The 17,500-nt window shown below is 35.0% G+C and overlaps 1 protein-coding gene across 1 annotated transcript in view; it reads left to right on the top strand.

Moving 5' to 3' along the window:
• dnajc27 (DnaJ (Hsp40) homolog, subfamily C, member 27) overlaps window positions 1-2,927 on the top strand; it is an 8,533-nt gene extending 5,606 nt beyond the window's left edge. The window contains exons 5-7 of the mRNA XM_058398329.1: window positions 1-73; window positions 1,226-1,386; window positions 2,281-2,927. The exon at window positions 1-73 is cut by the window's left edge and continues 50 nt beyond it. Of these exons, the coding sequence (XP_058254312.1) occupies window positions 1-73; window positions 1,226-1,386; window positions 2,281-2,413 (367 nt within the window). The 3' untranslated portion in view covers window positions 2,414-2,927. The remainder of the gene's footprint in view (window positions 74-1,225; window positions 1,387-2,280) is intronic.
• The last annotated feature ends 14,573 nt before the right edge of the window (window positions 2,928-17,500 follow it).

Genomic DNA, 17,500 nt, shown 5'->3' on the forward strand with positions numbered 1-17,500 from the left:
GGCAGAGAGTCGAGGTTTTCAGTATTTCGAGACGTCCGCTCAGAGTGGCGAAGGCATCAGTGAAATGTTTCAGGTCTGTATTCTGCATTCGTTATGCCTCAGCTTAAGGAGTGTATTGAAGTAAGGTCTGATACAGGCACTATGGTACAAGCAATACCAGTTCCATTGTGTTGTCTTGATAGGCTTAAGTAGCTTTTCTTTGTCCTGCTTGAGTCTAAATACACTAGAGCTTTTTCACCTAGGTGATAGTATTACACTGCTCATGCTTTACTCGGGGTTAGCAATTAATCCTTGCTCTTAATTATCCGACGTTGCACGCTGTACATTCCTAAACCTTCTTATTTGCATATTAGCAAGCAAAAATGCAGCATTTTGCCGACTGACACTACCGAGCCGTGTTACTTTGTCATAGTTTTCACATGAAATGAGCCACCCGCTATTGGGTGTCTGTTCCTAAGCATCTAGTAAAATTCTAACACCGCAATGTGGAGTTAAAAGAGCGCTGATAATCCTGCTGATCCTGAGTCAAAATCAGCGCTAACCCTGCTTCTACATTACAAGTATGAAACATTCGTTTTCCTGGGGTTAATAGCAGAGTTTAGAACAGCAATAAGTCCAGGGTTCAGCGCAAAGTGAAAAGCCGTTTTATGGCAAAAGTATGTGGACACCACTGTTGGCCTTGCTGGAAGCAAATAATTGTATAGAATGTCTATACATGCTCTAGCATTACAGTTTTCCTTCACTAGAACTAAGAAACCTAGTATGATGATCGAGCTTGTTTGCTAAGGTTGGAGTAGAAGAACTCGAGTGTCCTACACAAAGCCCTGACACAACCCCACTGAACACGTTTGGGAAGAACTGGAACACTGTTTTTGCGCCACACCTCACTCAGGCTCTTGTGGCTGAATGAACACAAATCCTCACTGCCACTCTTCAAATTCTAGTGAAAAGCCTTCCCAGAAGAGCTGGCAGCAGAGCAGGACTAAATGCGATGTTCACAAAGCACAGACCGGTCACTTGTCTACAAACATATGGTCATATAGTGTATTTTAGAAGCATGAGAAGGAAGTAAAGCATAATGCTTTTCTTGTCCATGGAGTCTGTATTAGAAGAATAGACACAAGGGTTATTGGTGCCACTTTTTAGAAGAAAAAAACATTGAACATGCTGAAGAGTGATCTGTGAACTTGTCTCTAAGAGTGTGTGGGTTGTTGTACTTGCTCAGGCCTTTTTTAGCTCCATTACTGATATGTGTGAAAATGGAGGGAAGAGACCAAACCCAGAGGTCAGTATCGGTTTCACCAAAGAGCAAGCCGACACTATACGACGTATCCGCAACAGTAAGGACAGTTGGGACATGCTGGGAGTAAAGCCTGGGGCAACAAGGTAAGAGAGAGCAAAATGTTTTGTTTTTTTCCAGCACATTCAGAACAACTATTTGCAAAGAACGGTGGCCAAGAAGTACAAAAGAAAATAACAAATAAATCAGAAAAAAAATCAATTATAAAAAATAATAAACAATTATATTATATTATATTATATTATATTATATTATATTATATTATATTATATTATATTATATATTATATTATATTATATTATATTAATATAAATTAAAATATATTTTTTAAATGATTAAAATCAATTATTTTGTTTTGCACTTCTCGGACACCATCATGAAAATTAGCAATTTATAACTAATCTTACATAATTCTTATGTACAGTTTCAAAATACAGTTACAGTATACTTTTGACCTTTGTACGCTAGGTGAATGATTATTTTAATTCTTTGTACCTTGATTGTTCTGGGAAAATGCACCGTGTGTTATGCAACAGGAAATCCCCTTTTTTTTTTGCTTTACACTGAATTGAGAGATGGAAAAAAAAGCGCTAAGGTAGCCTTGAGTTTTGAGGTGAGATTCAAAAGAAATGGAGAGAAGAGAAAAAAATGGGGTAAAGCTTGGGGACACGATAAGGGAATTTCATGTAGTTTATGAATTTAAAAAAAAAAAATCTTAGCTGCAGTTTTGGAGACGCTCTGATCCAGTGGTCTAGCCATCACAATTTGGTCCTTCATCAAACTCGCTCAAATCCTTAACACTTGTCCATTTTTCCTGCTTCTAACACATCAAGTTTGAGGACAAAATGTTCACTTGCTGCCTAATATATCCCACCCACTAACAGGTGCCATGATGACTGTTATTCACTTTACCTGTCAGTGGTCATAATGTTATGCCTAATTGGTTATACTGGGACTAACTTCATCACATTTGGTTACAGAGAGGAAGTCAACAAGGCGTACAGGAAGCTTGCTGTGCTGCTGCACCCGGATAAATGCGTGGCCCCGGGCAGCGAGGACGCCTTTAAAGCAGTGGTCAATGCCCGAACGTCCCTGCTGAAAAATATCAAGTAAAACCCCACAGAAATACCAACAATCCTGGTATAAAGAAAGCGTTTACAAAAAGAAACCGTGTGGAAATGATGTCATACATTTCTGTTTTCCTCTGCGTACCACCTGAACCGTGTTTAGTGAAGTGCTTGAGTTGAATCTTTTGTGTGTTTGTGTGTTATTCGGCTCATACGATACGATATCTTCATACTTGTATACTTATGTACTCATAACCTCATCTCTGGTTCGTTTAGCTATTTAATTTATTTAAATGCGTCAGGTGGCTCCTTAACCAAGAAGGTTTAAAGTACCACAGTTTTGCATTTCTTGTACGGATTGATGTCTTTGTTTGTTTTTTTTTTCAGTATGACTGAACTCAGTATGATTCAGCATTACTTTGCTGCTATTTTTTTTTTTTTGTTATACTATAAACTTGAGTAATAAAGATACTTGAGGCTCAAGACGGAAGAATTTCATGGTGTACTCAAACAAGAATGCTTCTCTCTCTCTCTCTCTCTCTCTCTCTCTCTCTCTCTCTCTCTCTACAATGCAGAATAGATTAAGCTTAGATCCTACAGAATAGATTTTATATATATATATATATATATATATATATATATATATATATATATATATATATATATGGGAAAAATAAAGGTTGTATGGTTGATCTAACCTTAATCTATTCTGCATTCCCCCCCCATCCCCCCCACCCCACACATCTCTTTATCATGCCATTAATCTCAGCCCGAGAGATGGGATTGGAGCAATTTGTGTGTTCATCTCATAAGGAAGCAGAGATGATATTATTGCTGTATTTTATCGCAGTTGTATTTTATTTTATTTTTTTTTATATATAAAAATTAAAAAGGTTTTTTTGTTTTTTTTTCTTTCACAGCACAATGTGTAAGGTTAAATTTATTCAGGAAAAGAATATATATATATATATATATATATATATATATATATATATATATATATATATATATATATATATATATAAAGAATTTTGAACAGAATATATATCTAATAAGATTTTTATTTAATTAGACATATTTTTCTGGTTGTTTTTGCAGTTAAAAATCCATCTTTCTTTTTTTTTTAAATTTATTATTAATTTTTGTTTGTTAAGTAAATTGTCATACACTGTATACCTACTGCAGATGTCGGTGCCAAGAATGAATAATGTTTACAGGGTTTGGTTTTTTTTTGTTTGTTTGTTTTTTGTGTGTATTCATTCATTCAAAAAAAATACACAGACATAATAATCTTTATCTATATAATAGAAATTACAAAATTTATTCTCACAGAAAGATAATTAGAAAATCTAACTTGTCATAGCACACAATAAATGCTTTCATCCATTTCTCCCTTTTCTTCCGCTGAGAGGATTCATTTTCATCTCCGTGTTTTGATGGTAGCTGTTTTTTAATGAATAAGCTGACAGTAAGAATGTGCATGGTGTAGCCTTCAATAAAGCAAAGAGCAAATTATGTCTGTGTGGCATCACCGGGGGATGTGATTTCTTCAAGTAGGACATGTTCTTCTCATAAAGCTGAGCGCATGCTTCCTCTAAACTGAGTAAAAGATTTTCATGCTCTAGTCAGAAACGTGCTACTTGACGACCGCCTGCTCATGTAGATAGTTGTAAAATTGTCGGCCATCACTGTAAAGTAAGCGTGTACCGTGTTTTGCATGAATGTGTATTTGGTATAAATGGATAGAGTGTGAGTTTGAATACCGTCTTGTCTTATACCTTTTTGTTTTTATTTATTCACATAAAATGTTTATGCAAGCAGCAGATGTCTTATTCGCTTTTATTATTGTGCGACTTTCTGTCTCCAAGATGATAGGTTCATTAACTAAACATGATTGAAATAATAACGTAAGGATGTTAAGTAAGGAATAACTCGCAACAGGATGTGCAGAATTTTTATGAAGAATAATCCACAGTGTAGTTCTGTGATTGAGTTATTGATAGGTTGCACACAGTGGAGTGATTTCACAGGGATTTACCAATTAATACGATGTTGGATTTATTCTTCTTCTCTTTCTCTCTCTGTCTCACTCTCTCACTCTGTGTGTGTGTCTCAGTGTCTCTCTCTCTCTTTCTGTGTGTGTGTGTGTGTCTGTCTCTCTCTTTCTGTCCCACGCTGTGTGTCTCTGTCTCTCTCTCTCTCTCTATTTCTCTCTCACTTTCTCTTTGTGTCTCTTTCTTTCTCTTTCGGGCTCTCTCTCTCTTTCCATCTCTCTCACTCTGTGTGTTTGTCTCTGCCCCCCGTCTCTCTCTCTTTCTCTCTCTCTCTCTCTCTCTCTCTCTTTCTCTCTCTCTCTTTCAATTTCAGTTTTAAATTACTTGATTGTTAGCATACAATATTGCCAAAACATCAAGATAGAAAGGAAAAGTAAATAAATAAATAAATACTGTGACAAATTATATGGTGCCAGTGGAGGAGGACAATAATGACATTGTAAGGGCAATTTCTCTCTCTCTCTCTCTCTGCGCATGCGCGGATGTGAATGAGCGAGTTGAGCGTCGAGAAGGTGGATGAAAGCGTGTACGAGTCTCTCACACAGCATGGTGTGAGGATTGCTTGTAACGTTAGCGTGGAGGAGTGTGTGTTGGCGGTCGGGAAGGTGGTAGGGTACAGCAACATTGTAGCTGCCTTCCGTATGAACAGTGCTATTGTGCTCTTTCTGAACTCTTTGAACAAAGTGAATGAGATTGTTAAGCAGAAAGTGGTCATTAATGATTCCCTGGTAACGGTGCTTCCTCTCAGTACTCCATCGAAGAAAATAATTTTGTCAAACGTTCCTCCTTTCTTGAAAAATGACACTATTGCTAAAGAGCTCTCCTGCTATGGCAAAATGGTTCCTCCTATAAGAAAGATCCACATGGGCAGTAAAGCGCCAGAGTTAAGGAACTCAAAGATAGATTCCTTTAGGAGCCTGGTGTATATGGTGCTAAATAATGGCGTGGAGGAGCTAGACTTAGCGATGAAATTTAGCGTGGATGGCTTTGACTACACTGTGTTTGTGACTACTGACTCTGGCATGAAATGTTTCAGCTGTGGACACTTGCTTCGTGCATGTCCAGAGAAGGTTAAAACGAACAGGGCGACAGACAGGCAGGTTGAGCAGACTAGGCCAAATGTGCACAGTGGTGATACTGAGGGAGATGGGCCCTCTGTATCGGTTTCTCCAGTGGCTGAGTCTGTTACAGCTGACCCTCCTGCGGTTAAGCCCATAGCTGCTGCCTCCTCCATGCTGGATCCCGTCGTGACCGTTCCCCCTGCGGTTGAGACCGGGCTCAGCGGAGGCAACCCTGGTGCTACTGTGGTGAAACCCGCAGGGGACAAAGCAGGAGCATCTGATCCTGCGAAAAGTGATAAAGAGATGGGCGAAACAACATCCGAGCCCCCCTTGCAGATAAGCCAGGTGGAGGAACAGATGCTGAGATGGAAGCAGAACCTGTTTTTAAAGTCCCCACTAAGCGCAAGAAAAAATCTAAAAGTAAGAGCAACAAGCAGGCTAAAAAAACACAGACGTGGAAGAGAGTGATGGTGGCTCCACGGACTCAAGTTGGTCACAGTGCTCACAGTCAGACGAAAGGGAGACGGTTGTAACTGATCCTACTGAAATTTGCAAGCAGACAGTCAGCTTTTACTCAAAGCTGTACAGGAGTGAGCTCGCAGCTGTGCAGGAGGTGGAGGAAGATTTTGTCAGGAATCTTCCTAAAATAACCAATGATTCAGCTAGGGAACTGGACAGGGAGCTGACCCTCGATGAGTTGGAGGTTGCAATCAACAGCATGCAAAATGGGCGGTCACCTGGAATCGATGGGCTTTTGGTTGAGTTTTTTAAGGCTTTCTGGTCAGTGATAGGGCAGGACTTGCTGGAAGTGTTGAAGGCGAGCATAAGCGAAGGCAGACTGCCGCTGAGTAGCCGTAGAGCAGTCCTGACCCTACTCCCAAAGAAGGGAGATCAGACTGACCTTAGGAACTGGCGCCCTGTCTCCTTACTCTGCACAGACTGCAAGGTGCTCTCAAAAGCATTAGCAACAAGGCTAGGAAAGATGATGGAGCAAGTCATCCACTTTGACCAGACGTACTGTGTGCCTGGCAGGTCTATCCACGACAATGTACACTTAATTCGTGACATTTTGGATGTCTCTAGGCTATTGGGGCTGAAGACTGGTCTTATTTTCATGGACCAGGAGAAGGCTTTCGACCGGGTTGAACACCAGTATTTGTGGAGGGCGTTAGAGAATTTTGGGTTCAACTCCGGGTTCAAGGCCATGATCCAGGTGCTGTACAGCGACATTGAGAGCGTACTGAAAGTTAACGGTGGTTTATCTGTGCCTTTTAAAGTGTATAGGGGTATTAGGCAGGGCTGCTCTCTGTCTGGCATGTTATACGCCCTAGCCATAGAACCTTTACTATGTCAGATAAGAAGCAAGATTTCTGATCTGTCTATACCAAGGTCTAATACCCCATACTGTGTTTCTGCCTATGCCGATGATGTTGTTGTGATGGTGACTGAACAAAGAGATATTGATATTTTAACTGACATCATAATTAAGTATAATGTGATATCTTCTGCAAAAGTAAACTGGATCAAAAGTGAAGCCATTTTAGTCGGGGATTGGAAAGGTGGGGAACCATGTCTCCCAGATAATTTAACCTGGAGAACAGGTGGTTTTAAATATTTGGGAGTGTACCTGGGAGACAGCAGCTATGTTAAGAAAAACTGGGAAGGCATAAGTGAAAAGCTAAAAGGACGTCTGAATAAATGGAAATGGCTCGTTCCAAAGATGTCATATAAGGGCAGAACTTTGGTTGTAAATAATCTAGTTGCTGGCACAGACTGGCCTGTATTGACCCCCCTCCCAAACTATTAGCAGACCTGCAGGCCATGATGGTGGACTTCTTCTGGGACAAGCTGCACTGGTTACCACAAAGCATCCTATACCTACCCAAGGAAGAGAGCAGACAAGGACTTATCCACTTATCCACTTATCCAGCAGGACTGTGGCCTTTCGTCTTTGTCATGTACAGAAGCTCCTCACTGGCCCAGAGAACCTCTCATGGAGAGCAGCTGCGAATGGAATACTACACACAGTGGGAGGATGGGGTCTGGACAGGTCACTGTTTTTAATGGACACAAAGCAACTAAGCTTAACTGGATTACCTGCTTTTTATCAAGGTATTTTTAAAGTTTTTAACCAGTTCAGATTGCAGAAGGAGGACTGTTCGTCACTGTGCTGGTTTCTCGATGAACCTCTCATCCATGGCGCTCAGCTGGATGTCACCAGCAGGATCTCTCCAGCCCTAACTAGAGCGTTGATCTCCACAAGGACTGTGACACTGCGACAGTTGGTGCAACTGTCAGGGTCGGACTTTGCTCACTCAGACGATGTAGCAACAAAGCTAGGGGTAAAGTCTGTACGTATGATTGCACAGCTTTTACAGAGGTGGAGGTCAGCACTTACATCTGAGGAGCACATGCAGCTCAGGGACTACTGCGCTGGGGTGGTCATCTCTGAGGAGGGTGAGCTCAATCCAGTTCTAACTATTGTAGTTAATAGTTAATCTGTCAGAGGTCTCAGGTCCCCTCCTCAGAGATGGGGAAAGGACAGCTATAGGCCTTAACACAGCCTTGGGTAAGATCCTCTACAAACTGTGTGTAAAAGTTTACAACAAGAGATGGCTAGATGGGAGGGCAGACACACCCTGGCGCAGTGTCCTTGGGCTGAACGATGATGTAAAGCCAGAGTGGCGAACGTTGTACAAACCACCGTTAACTAAAAGACCAGGTGACCTGCAGTGGAGAATACTGCATGGCATTGTCTCTGTAAACGCTTTTATCTGTATTTTAAACCCAGAGGTCACACATGAGTGTCCTTTTTGTTTACAGAGGGAGACAGTGTTTCATGCTTTTATGAACTGTTTTAGACGTCCACTTTTTAGTGTTTTAGCGAGTGTTTTTGAGTTTTTTAACACGGTTTTTACCCCACAGGTTTTTATCCTTGGTTTTAAATACACCAGAAAAGAAAGGTTCAAGTGTCAGCTGGTCAATTTTATCCTGGGCCAGGCGAAACTGGCCATCTACACCAGCAGAAAAAACAAAGTGACACAGAACACACAACATGATGCTACCGTAATTTTTCAGAGACTGGTCAGAACAAGGGTCTTTGTTGATTTCAACTTTTATAAAAGTATGAATGACCTTGAAAAGTTCCAGCTGATGTGGTGTTATGGGGGAGCCGTGTGCACTGTTTTAAATGATGAACTGCTGTTTGCACGTGAGTTCGGATGATGGGTATTTTAATAGTTTTTTTTAACTATTTTTTTGATGTGCCATTTATTTATCTATCTTTATAAACTGACTACTTTATTTATTTAATTATTTATCTATTTATTTATTCACTTTCCCTTGTGAATGTGTAATGTGCTGCTAAAGTGAATGAATAATTGGATTTAATAAATGACCATCAAAAGTCAAAAGTCTCTCTCTCTCTCTCTCTCTGTGAAAAACCTTAAATGCACCATGACTTCAAAAGTGCTGACACCCAACATTCCTTCAAGAAAGGTTGAGTCACAAGTACAAAAAACTAGAAGCAAAACAAAGCATCAGGAGAAATCAAGCAGAACCAGAAGGTTAGAAGAAGCACAGGAGTGGAAGTCTGTCAGGGTCTGGATCTGTAGAGCAAACCCATGTATGAGCCAAAATATAACAAGCCTGTATATATCTATATCATTTTAAATAAAATATTTTCCTGTGTCTCTTGCTCTCTCTCCCTCTCTCCCTCTATCTATCTATCTATCTATCTATCTATCTATCTATCTATCTATCTATCTATCTATCTATCTATCTCTTGCTCTATCTCTTGCTCTATCTATCTATCTATCTATCTATCTATCTATCTATCTATCTATCTATCTATCTCTTGCTCTATCTATCTATATCTTGCTCTATCTATCTATCTATCTATCTATCTATCTATCTATCTATCTATCTATCTATCTATCTATCTATCTATCTATCTATCTCTTGCTCTATCTCTTGCTCTATCTATCTATATCTTGCTCTATCTATCTATCTATCTATCTATCTATCTATCTATCTATCTATCTATCTATCTATCTATCTATCTATCTATCTCTTGCTCTATCTATCTATCTATCTATCTATCTATCTATCTATCTATCTATCTATCTATCTATCTATCTATCTATCTATCTATCTATCTCTTGCTCTATCTATCTATATCTTGCTCTATCTATCTATCTATCTATCTATCTATCTATCTATCTATCTATCTATCTATCTATCTATCTATCTCTTGCTCTATCTATCTATATCTTGCTCTATCTATCTATCTATCTATCTATCTATCTATCTATCTATCTATCTATCTATCTATCTCTTGCTCTATCTATCTATCTATCTATCTATCTATCTATCTATCTATCTATCTATCTATCTATCTATCTATCTATCTATCTATCCATCTCTCGCTCTATCTATCTATATCTTGCTCTATCTATCTATCTATCTATCTATCTATGTATCTATGTATCTATCTATCTATCTATCTATCTATCTATCTATCTATCTATCTATCTATCTCTTGCTCTATCTCTCTCTTGCTCTATCTATCTATCTATCTATCTATCTATCTATCTATCTCTTGCTCTATCTATCTATCTATCTATCTATCTATCTATCTATCTATCTATCTATCTATCTATCTATCTATCTATCTATCCATCTCTCGCTCTATCTATCTATATCTTGCTCTATCTATCTATCTATCTATCTATCTATCTATCTATCTATCTATCTATCTATCTATCTATCTATCTATCTATCTATCTATCTACCTATCTCTTGCTCTATCTATCTATCTATCTATCTATCTATCTATCTATCTATCTATCTATCTATCTATCTATCTATCTCTTGCTCTATCTATCTATCTATCTATCTATCTATCTATCTATCTATCTATCTATCTATCTATCTATCTATCTCTTGCTCTATCTCTCTCTTGCTCTATCTATCTATCTATCTATCTATCTATCTATCTATCTATCTATCTATCTATCTATCTCTATCTATCTATCTATCTATCTATCTATCTATCTATCTATCTATCTATCTATCTATCTATCTATCCATCTCTCGCTCTATCTATCTATATCTTGCTCTATCTATCTATATCTTGCTCTATCTATCTATCTATCTATCTATCTATCTATCTATCTATCTATCTATCTATCTATCTATCTATCTATCTATCTCTTGCTCTATCTATCTATCTATCTATCTATCTATCTATCTATCTATCTATCTATCTATCTATCTATCCATCTCTCGCTCTATCTATCTATATATTGCTCTATCTATCTATCTATCTATCTATCTATCTATCTATCTATCTATCTATCTATCTATCTATCTATCTATCTATCTATCTATCTCTTGCTCTATCTATCTATCTATCTATCTATCTATCTATCTATCTATCTATCTATCTATCTATCTATCTATCTCTTGCTCTATCTCTCTCTTGCTCTATCTATCTATCTATCTATCTATCTATCTATCTATCTATCTATCTATCTATCTATCTATCTATCTATCTATCTCTTGCTCTATCTATCTATCTATCTATCTATCTATCTATCTATCTATCTATCTATCTATCTATCTCTTGCTCTATCTATCTATCTATCTATCTATCTATCTATCTATCTATCTATCTATCTATCTATCTATCTATCTATCTATCTATCTATCTCTTGCTCTATCTATCTATCTATCTATCTATCTATCTATCTATCTATCTATCTATCTATCTATCTATCTATCTATCTATCCATCTCTCGCTCTATCTATCTATATCTTGCTCTATCTATCTATCTATCTATCTATCTATCTATCTATCTATCTATCTATCTATCTATCTATCTATCTATCTCTATCTATCTATCTATCTATCTATCTGTCTATCTGTCTATCTATCTATCTATCTATCTATCTATCTATCTATCTATCTATCTATCTATCTATCTATCTATCTCTTGCTCTATCTATCTATCTATCTATCTATCTATCTATCTATCTATCTATCTATCTATCTATCTCTTGCTCTATCTCTCTCTTGCTCTATCTATCTATCTATCTATCTATCTATCTATCTATCTATCTATCTATCTATCTATCTATCTATCTATCCATCTCTCGCTCTATCTATCTATATCTTGCTCTATCTATCTATCTATCTATCTATCTATCTATCTATCTATCTATCTATCTATCCATCTCTCGCTCTATCTATCTATATCTTGCTCTATCTATCTATCTATCTATCTATCTATCTATCTATCTATCTATCTATCTATCTATCTATCTATCTATCTCTTGCTCTATCTATCTATCTATCTATCTATCTATCTATCTATCTATCTATCTATCTATCTATCTATCTATCTATCTATCTATCTATCTCTTGCTCTATCTCTCTCTTGCTCTATCTATCTATCTATCTATCTATCTATCTATCTATCTATCTATCTATCTATCTATCTATCTATCTATCTCTTGCTCTATCTATCTATCTATCTATCTATCTATCTATCTATCTATCTATCTATCTATCTCTTGCTCTATCTATCTATCTATCTATCTATCTATCTATCTATCTATCTATCTATCTATCTATCTATCTATCTATCTATCCATCTCTCGCTCTATCTATCTATATCTTGCTCTATCTATCTATCTATCTATCTATCTATCTATCTATCTATCTATCTATCTATCTATCTATCTATCTATCTATCTATCTATCTATCTATCTATCTCTTGCTCTATCTATCTATCTATCTATCTATCTATCTATCTATCTATCTATCTATCTATCTATCTATCTCTTGCTCTATCTATCTATCTATCTATCTATCTATCTATCTATCTATCTATCTATCTATCTATCTATCTATCTATCCATCTCTCGCTCTATCTATCTATATCTTGCTCTATCTATCTATCTATCTATCTATCTATCTATCTATCTATCTATCTATCTATCTATCTATCTATCTCTTGCTCTATCTATCTATCTATCTATCTATCTATCTATCTATCTATCTATCTATCTATCTATCTCTTGCTCTATCTCTCTCTTGCTCTATCTATCTATCTATCTATCTATCTATCTATCTATCTATCTATCTATCTATCTATCTATCTATCTATCTATCTATCTATCTATCTATCTATCTATCTCTTGCTCTATCTATCTATCTATCTATCTATCTATCTATCTATCTATCTATCTATCTATCTATCTATCTATCTCTTGCTCTATCTATCTATCTATCTATCTATCTATCTATCTATCTATCTATCTATCTATCTATCTATCTATCTATCTCTTGCTCTATCTCTCTCTTGCTCTATCTATCTATCTATCTATCTATCTATCTATCTATCTATCTATCTATCTATCTCTTGCTCTATCTATCTATCTATCTATCTATCTATCTATCTATCTATCTATCTATCTATCTATCTATCTATCTATCTATCTCTTGCTCTATCTCTCTCTTGCTCTATCTATCTATCTATCTATCTATCTATCTATCTATCTATCTATCTATCTATCTATCTCTTGCTCTATCTCTCTCTTGCTCTATCTATCTATCTATCTATCTATCTATCTATCTATCTATCTATCTATCTATCTATCTATCTATCTATCTATCTATCCATCTCTCGCTCTATCTATCTATATCTTGCTCTATCTATCTATCTATCTATCTATCTATCTATCTATCTATCTATCTATCTATCTATCTATCTATCCATCTCTCGCTCTATCTATCTATATCTTGCTCTATCTATCTATCTATCTATCTATCTATCTATCTATCTATCTGTCTATCTATCTATCTATCTATCTATCTATCTATCTCTTGCTCTATCTATCTATCTATCTATCTATCTATCTATCTATCTATCTATCTATCTATCTATCTATCTATCTATCTATCTCTTGCTCTATCTCTCTCTTGCTCTATCTATCTATCTATCTATCTATCTATCTATCTATCTATCTATCTATCTATCTATCTATCTATCTATCTATCTATCTCTTGCTCTATCTATCTATCTATCTATCTATCTATCTATCTATCTATCTATCTATCTATCTATCTATCTATCCATCTCTCGCTCTATCTATCTATATCTTGCTCTATCTATCTATCTATCTATCTATCTATCTATCTATCTATCTATCTATCTATCTATCTATCTATCCATCTCTCGCTCTATCTATCTACATCTTGCTCTATCTATCTATCTATCTATCTATCTATCTATCTATCTATCTATCTATCTATCTATCTCTTGCTCTATCTATCTATCTATCTATCTATCTATCTATCTATCTATCTATCCATCTCTCGCTCTATCTATCTATATCTTGCTCTATCTATCTATCTATCTATCTATCTATCTATCTATCTATCTATCTATCTATCTATCTATCTATCTATCTATCTCTTGCTCTATCTATCTATCTATCTATCTATCTATCTATCTATCTATCTATCTATCTATCTATCTCTTGCTCTATCTATCTATATCTTGCTCTATCTATCTATATCTTGCTCTATCTATCTATCTATCTATCTATCTATCTATCTATCTATCTATCTATCTATCTATCTATCTATCTATCCATCTCTCGCTCTATCTATCTATATCTTGCTCTATCTATCTATCTATCTATCTATCTATCTATCTATCTATCTATCTATCTATCTATCTATCTATCTATCTATCTATCTATCTCTTGCTCTATCTCTCTCTTGCTCTATCTATCTATCTATCTATCTATCTATCTATCTATCTATCTATCTATCTATCTATCTATCTATCTATCTATCTCTTGCTCTATCTATCTATCTATCTATCTATCTATCTATCTATCTATCTATCTATCTATCTATCTATCTATCTATCTATCTATCTATCCATCTCTCGCTCTATCTATCTATATCTTGCTCTATCTATCTATCTATCTATCTATCTATCTATCTATCTATCTATCTATCTATCTATCTCTTGCTCTATCTCTCTCTTGCTCTATCTATCTATCTATCTATCTATCTATCTATCTATCTATCTATCTATCTATCTATCTATCTCTTGCTCTATCTATCTATCTATCTATCTATCTATCTATCTATCTATCTATCTATCTATCTATCTATCTATCTATCTATCCATCTCTCGCTCTATCTATCTATATCTTGCTCTATCTATCTATCTATCTATCTATCTATCTATCTATCTATCTATCTATCTATCTATCTATCTATCTATCTATCTATCTCTTGCTCTATCTATCTATCTATCTATCTATCTATCTATCTATCTATCTATCTATCTATCTATCCATCTCTCGCTCTATCTATCTATATCTTGCTCTATCTATCTATCTATCTATCTATCTATCTATCTATCTATCTATCTATCTATCTATCTATCTATCTCTTGCTCTATCTATCTATCTATCTATCTATCTATCTATCTATCTATCTATCTATCTCTTGCTCTATCTCTCTCTTGCTCTATCTATCTATCTATCTATCTATCTATCTATCTATCTATCTATCTCTTGCTCTATCTATCTATCTATCTATCTATCTATCTATCTATCTATCTATCTATCTATCTATCTATCTATCTATCTATCTATCTCTTGCTCTATCTCTCTCTTGCTCTATCTATCTATCTATCTATCTATCTATCTATCTATCTATCTATCTATCTATCTATCTATCTATCTATCTATCTCTTGCTCTATCTCTCTCTTGCTCTATCTATCTATCTATCTATCTATCTATCTATCTATCTATCTATCTATCTATCTATCTATCTATCTATCTATCTATCTATCTCTTGCTCTATCTATCTATCTATCTATCTATCTATCTATCTATCTATCTATCTATCTATCCATCTCTCGCTCTATCTATCTATATCTTGCTCTATCTATCTATCTATCTATCTATCTATCTATCTATCTATCTATCTATCTATCTATCTATCTATCTATCTATCTATCTCTTGCTCTATCTATCTATCTATCTATCTATCTATCTATCTATCTATCTATCTATCTATCTATCTATCTATCTCTTGCTCTATCTCTCTCTTGCTCTATCTATCTATCTATCTATCTATCTATCTATCTATCTATCTATCTATCTATCTATCTATCTATCTCTTGCTCTATCTATCTATCTATCTATCTATCTATCTATCTATCTATCTATCTATCTATCTATATCTTGCTCTATCTATCTATCTATCTATCTATCTATCTATCTATCTATCTATCTATCTATCTATCTATCTATCTATCTATCTATCTATCTATCTATCTCTTGCTCTATCTCTCTCTTGCTCTATCTATCTATCTATCTATCTATCTATCTATCTATCTATCTATCTATCCATCTCTCGCTCTATCTATCTATATCTTGCTCTATCTATCTATCTATCTATCTATCTATCTATCTATCTATCTATCTATCTATCTATCTATCTATCTATCTATCTATCTCTTGCTCTATCTATCTATCTATCTATCTATCTCTTGCTCTATCTCTCTCTTGCTCTATCTCTCTCTTGCTCTATCTATCTATCTATCTATCTATCTATCTATCTATCCATCTCTCGCTCTATCTATCTATATCTTGCTCTATCTATCTATCTATCTATCTATCTATCTATCTATCTATCTATCTATCTATCTATCTCTTGCTCTATCTATCTATCTATCTATCTATCTATCTATCTATCTATCTATCTATCTATCTATCTATCTATCTATCTATCTATCTCTTGCTCTATCTCTCTCTTGCTCTATCTATCTATCTATCTATCTATCTATCTATCTATCTATCTATCTATCTATCTATCTATCTATCTATCTATCTATCTATCTATCTCTCTCTTGCTCTATCTATCTATCTATCTATCTATCTATCTATCTATCTATCTATCTATCTATCTCTTGCTCTATCTATCTATCTATCTATCTATCTATCTATCTATCTATCTATCTATCTATCTATCCATCTCTCGCTCTATCTATCTATATCTTGCTCTATCTATCTATCTATCTATCTATCTATCTATCTATCTATCTATCTATCTATCTATCTATCTATCTCTTGCTCTATCTATCTATCTATCTATCTATCTATCTATCTATCTATCTATCTATCTATCTATCTATCTATCTATCTATCTATCTATCCATCTCTCGCTCTATCTATCTATATCTTGCTCTATCTATCTATCTATCTATCTATCTATCTATCTCTTGCTCTATCTATCTATCTATCTATCTATCTATCTATCTATCTATCTATCTATCTATCTATATCTTGCTCTATCTCTCTCTTGCTCTATCTATCTATCTATCTATCTATCTATCTATCTATCTATCTATCTCTTGCTCTATCTATCTATCTATCTATCTATCTATCTATCTATCTATCTATCTATCTATCTATCTATCTATCTATCTATCTATCTATCCATCTCTCGCTCTATCTATCTATATCTTGCTCTATCTATCTATCTATCTATCTATCTATCTATCTATCTATCTATCTATCTATCTATCTATCTATCTATCTATCTATCTATCTCTTGCTCTATCTATCTATCTATCTATCTATCTATCTATCTATCTATCTATCTATCTATCTATCTATCTATCTATCCATCTCTCGCTCTATCTATCTATATCTTGCTCTATCTATCTATCTATCTATCTATCTATCTATCTATCTATCTATCTATCTATCTATCTATCTATCTATCTATCTATCTATCTCTTGCTCTATCTATCTATCTATCTCTTGCTCTATCTATCTATCTATCTATCTATCTATCTATCTATCTATCTATCTATCTCTTGCTCTATCTATCTATATCTTGCTCTATCTATCTATCTATCTATCTATCTATCTATCTATCTATCTATCTATCTATCTATCTATCTATCTATCTATC

This window comes from Hemibagrus wyckioides, linkage group LG09, assembly GCF_019097595.1.
Source record: "Hemibagrus wyckioides isolate EC202008001 linkage group LG09, SWU_Hwy_1.0, whole genome shotgun sequence".
Taxonomy (NCBI): domain Eukaryota; kingdom Metazoa; phylum Chordata; class Actinopteri; order Siluriformes; family Bagridae; genus Hemibagrus; species Hemibagrus wyckioides.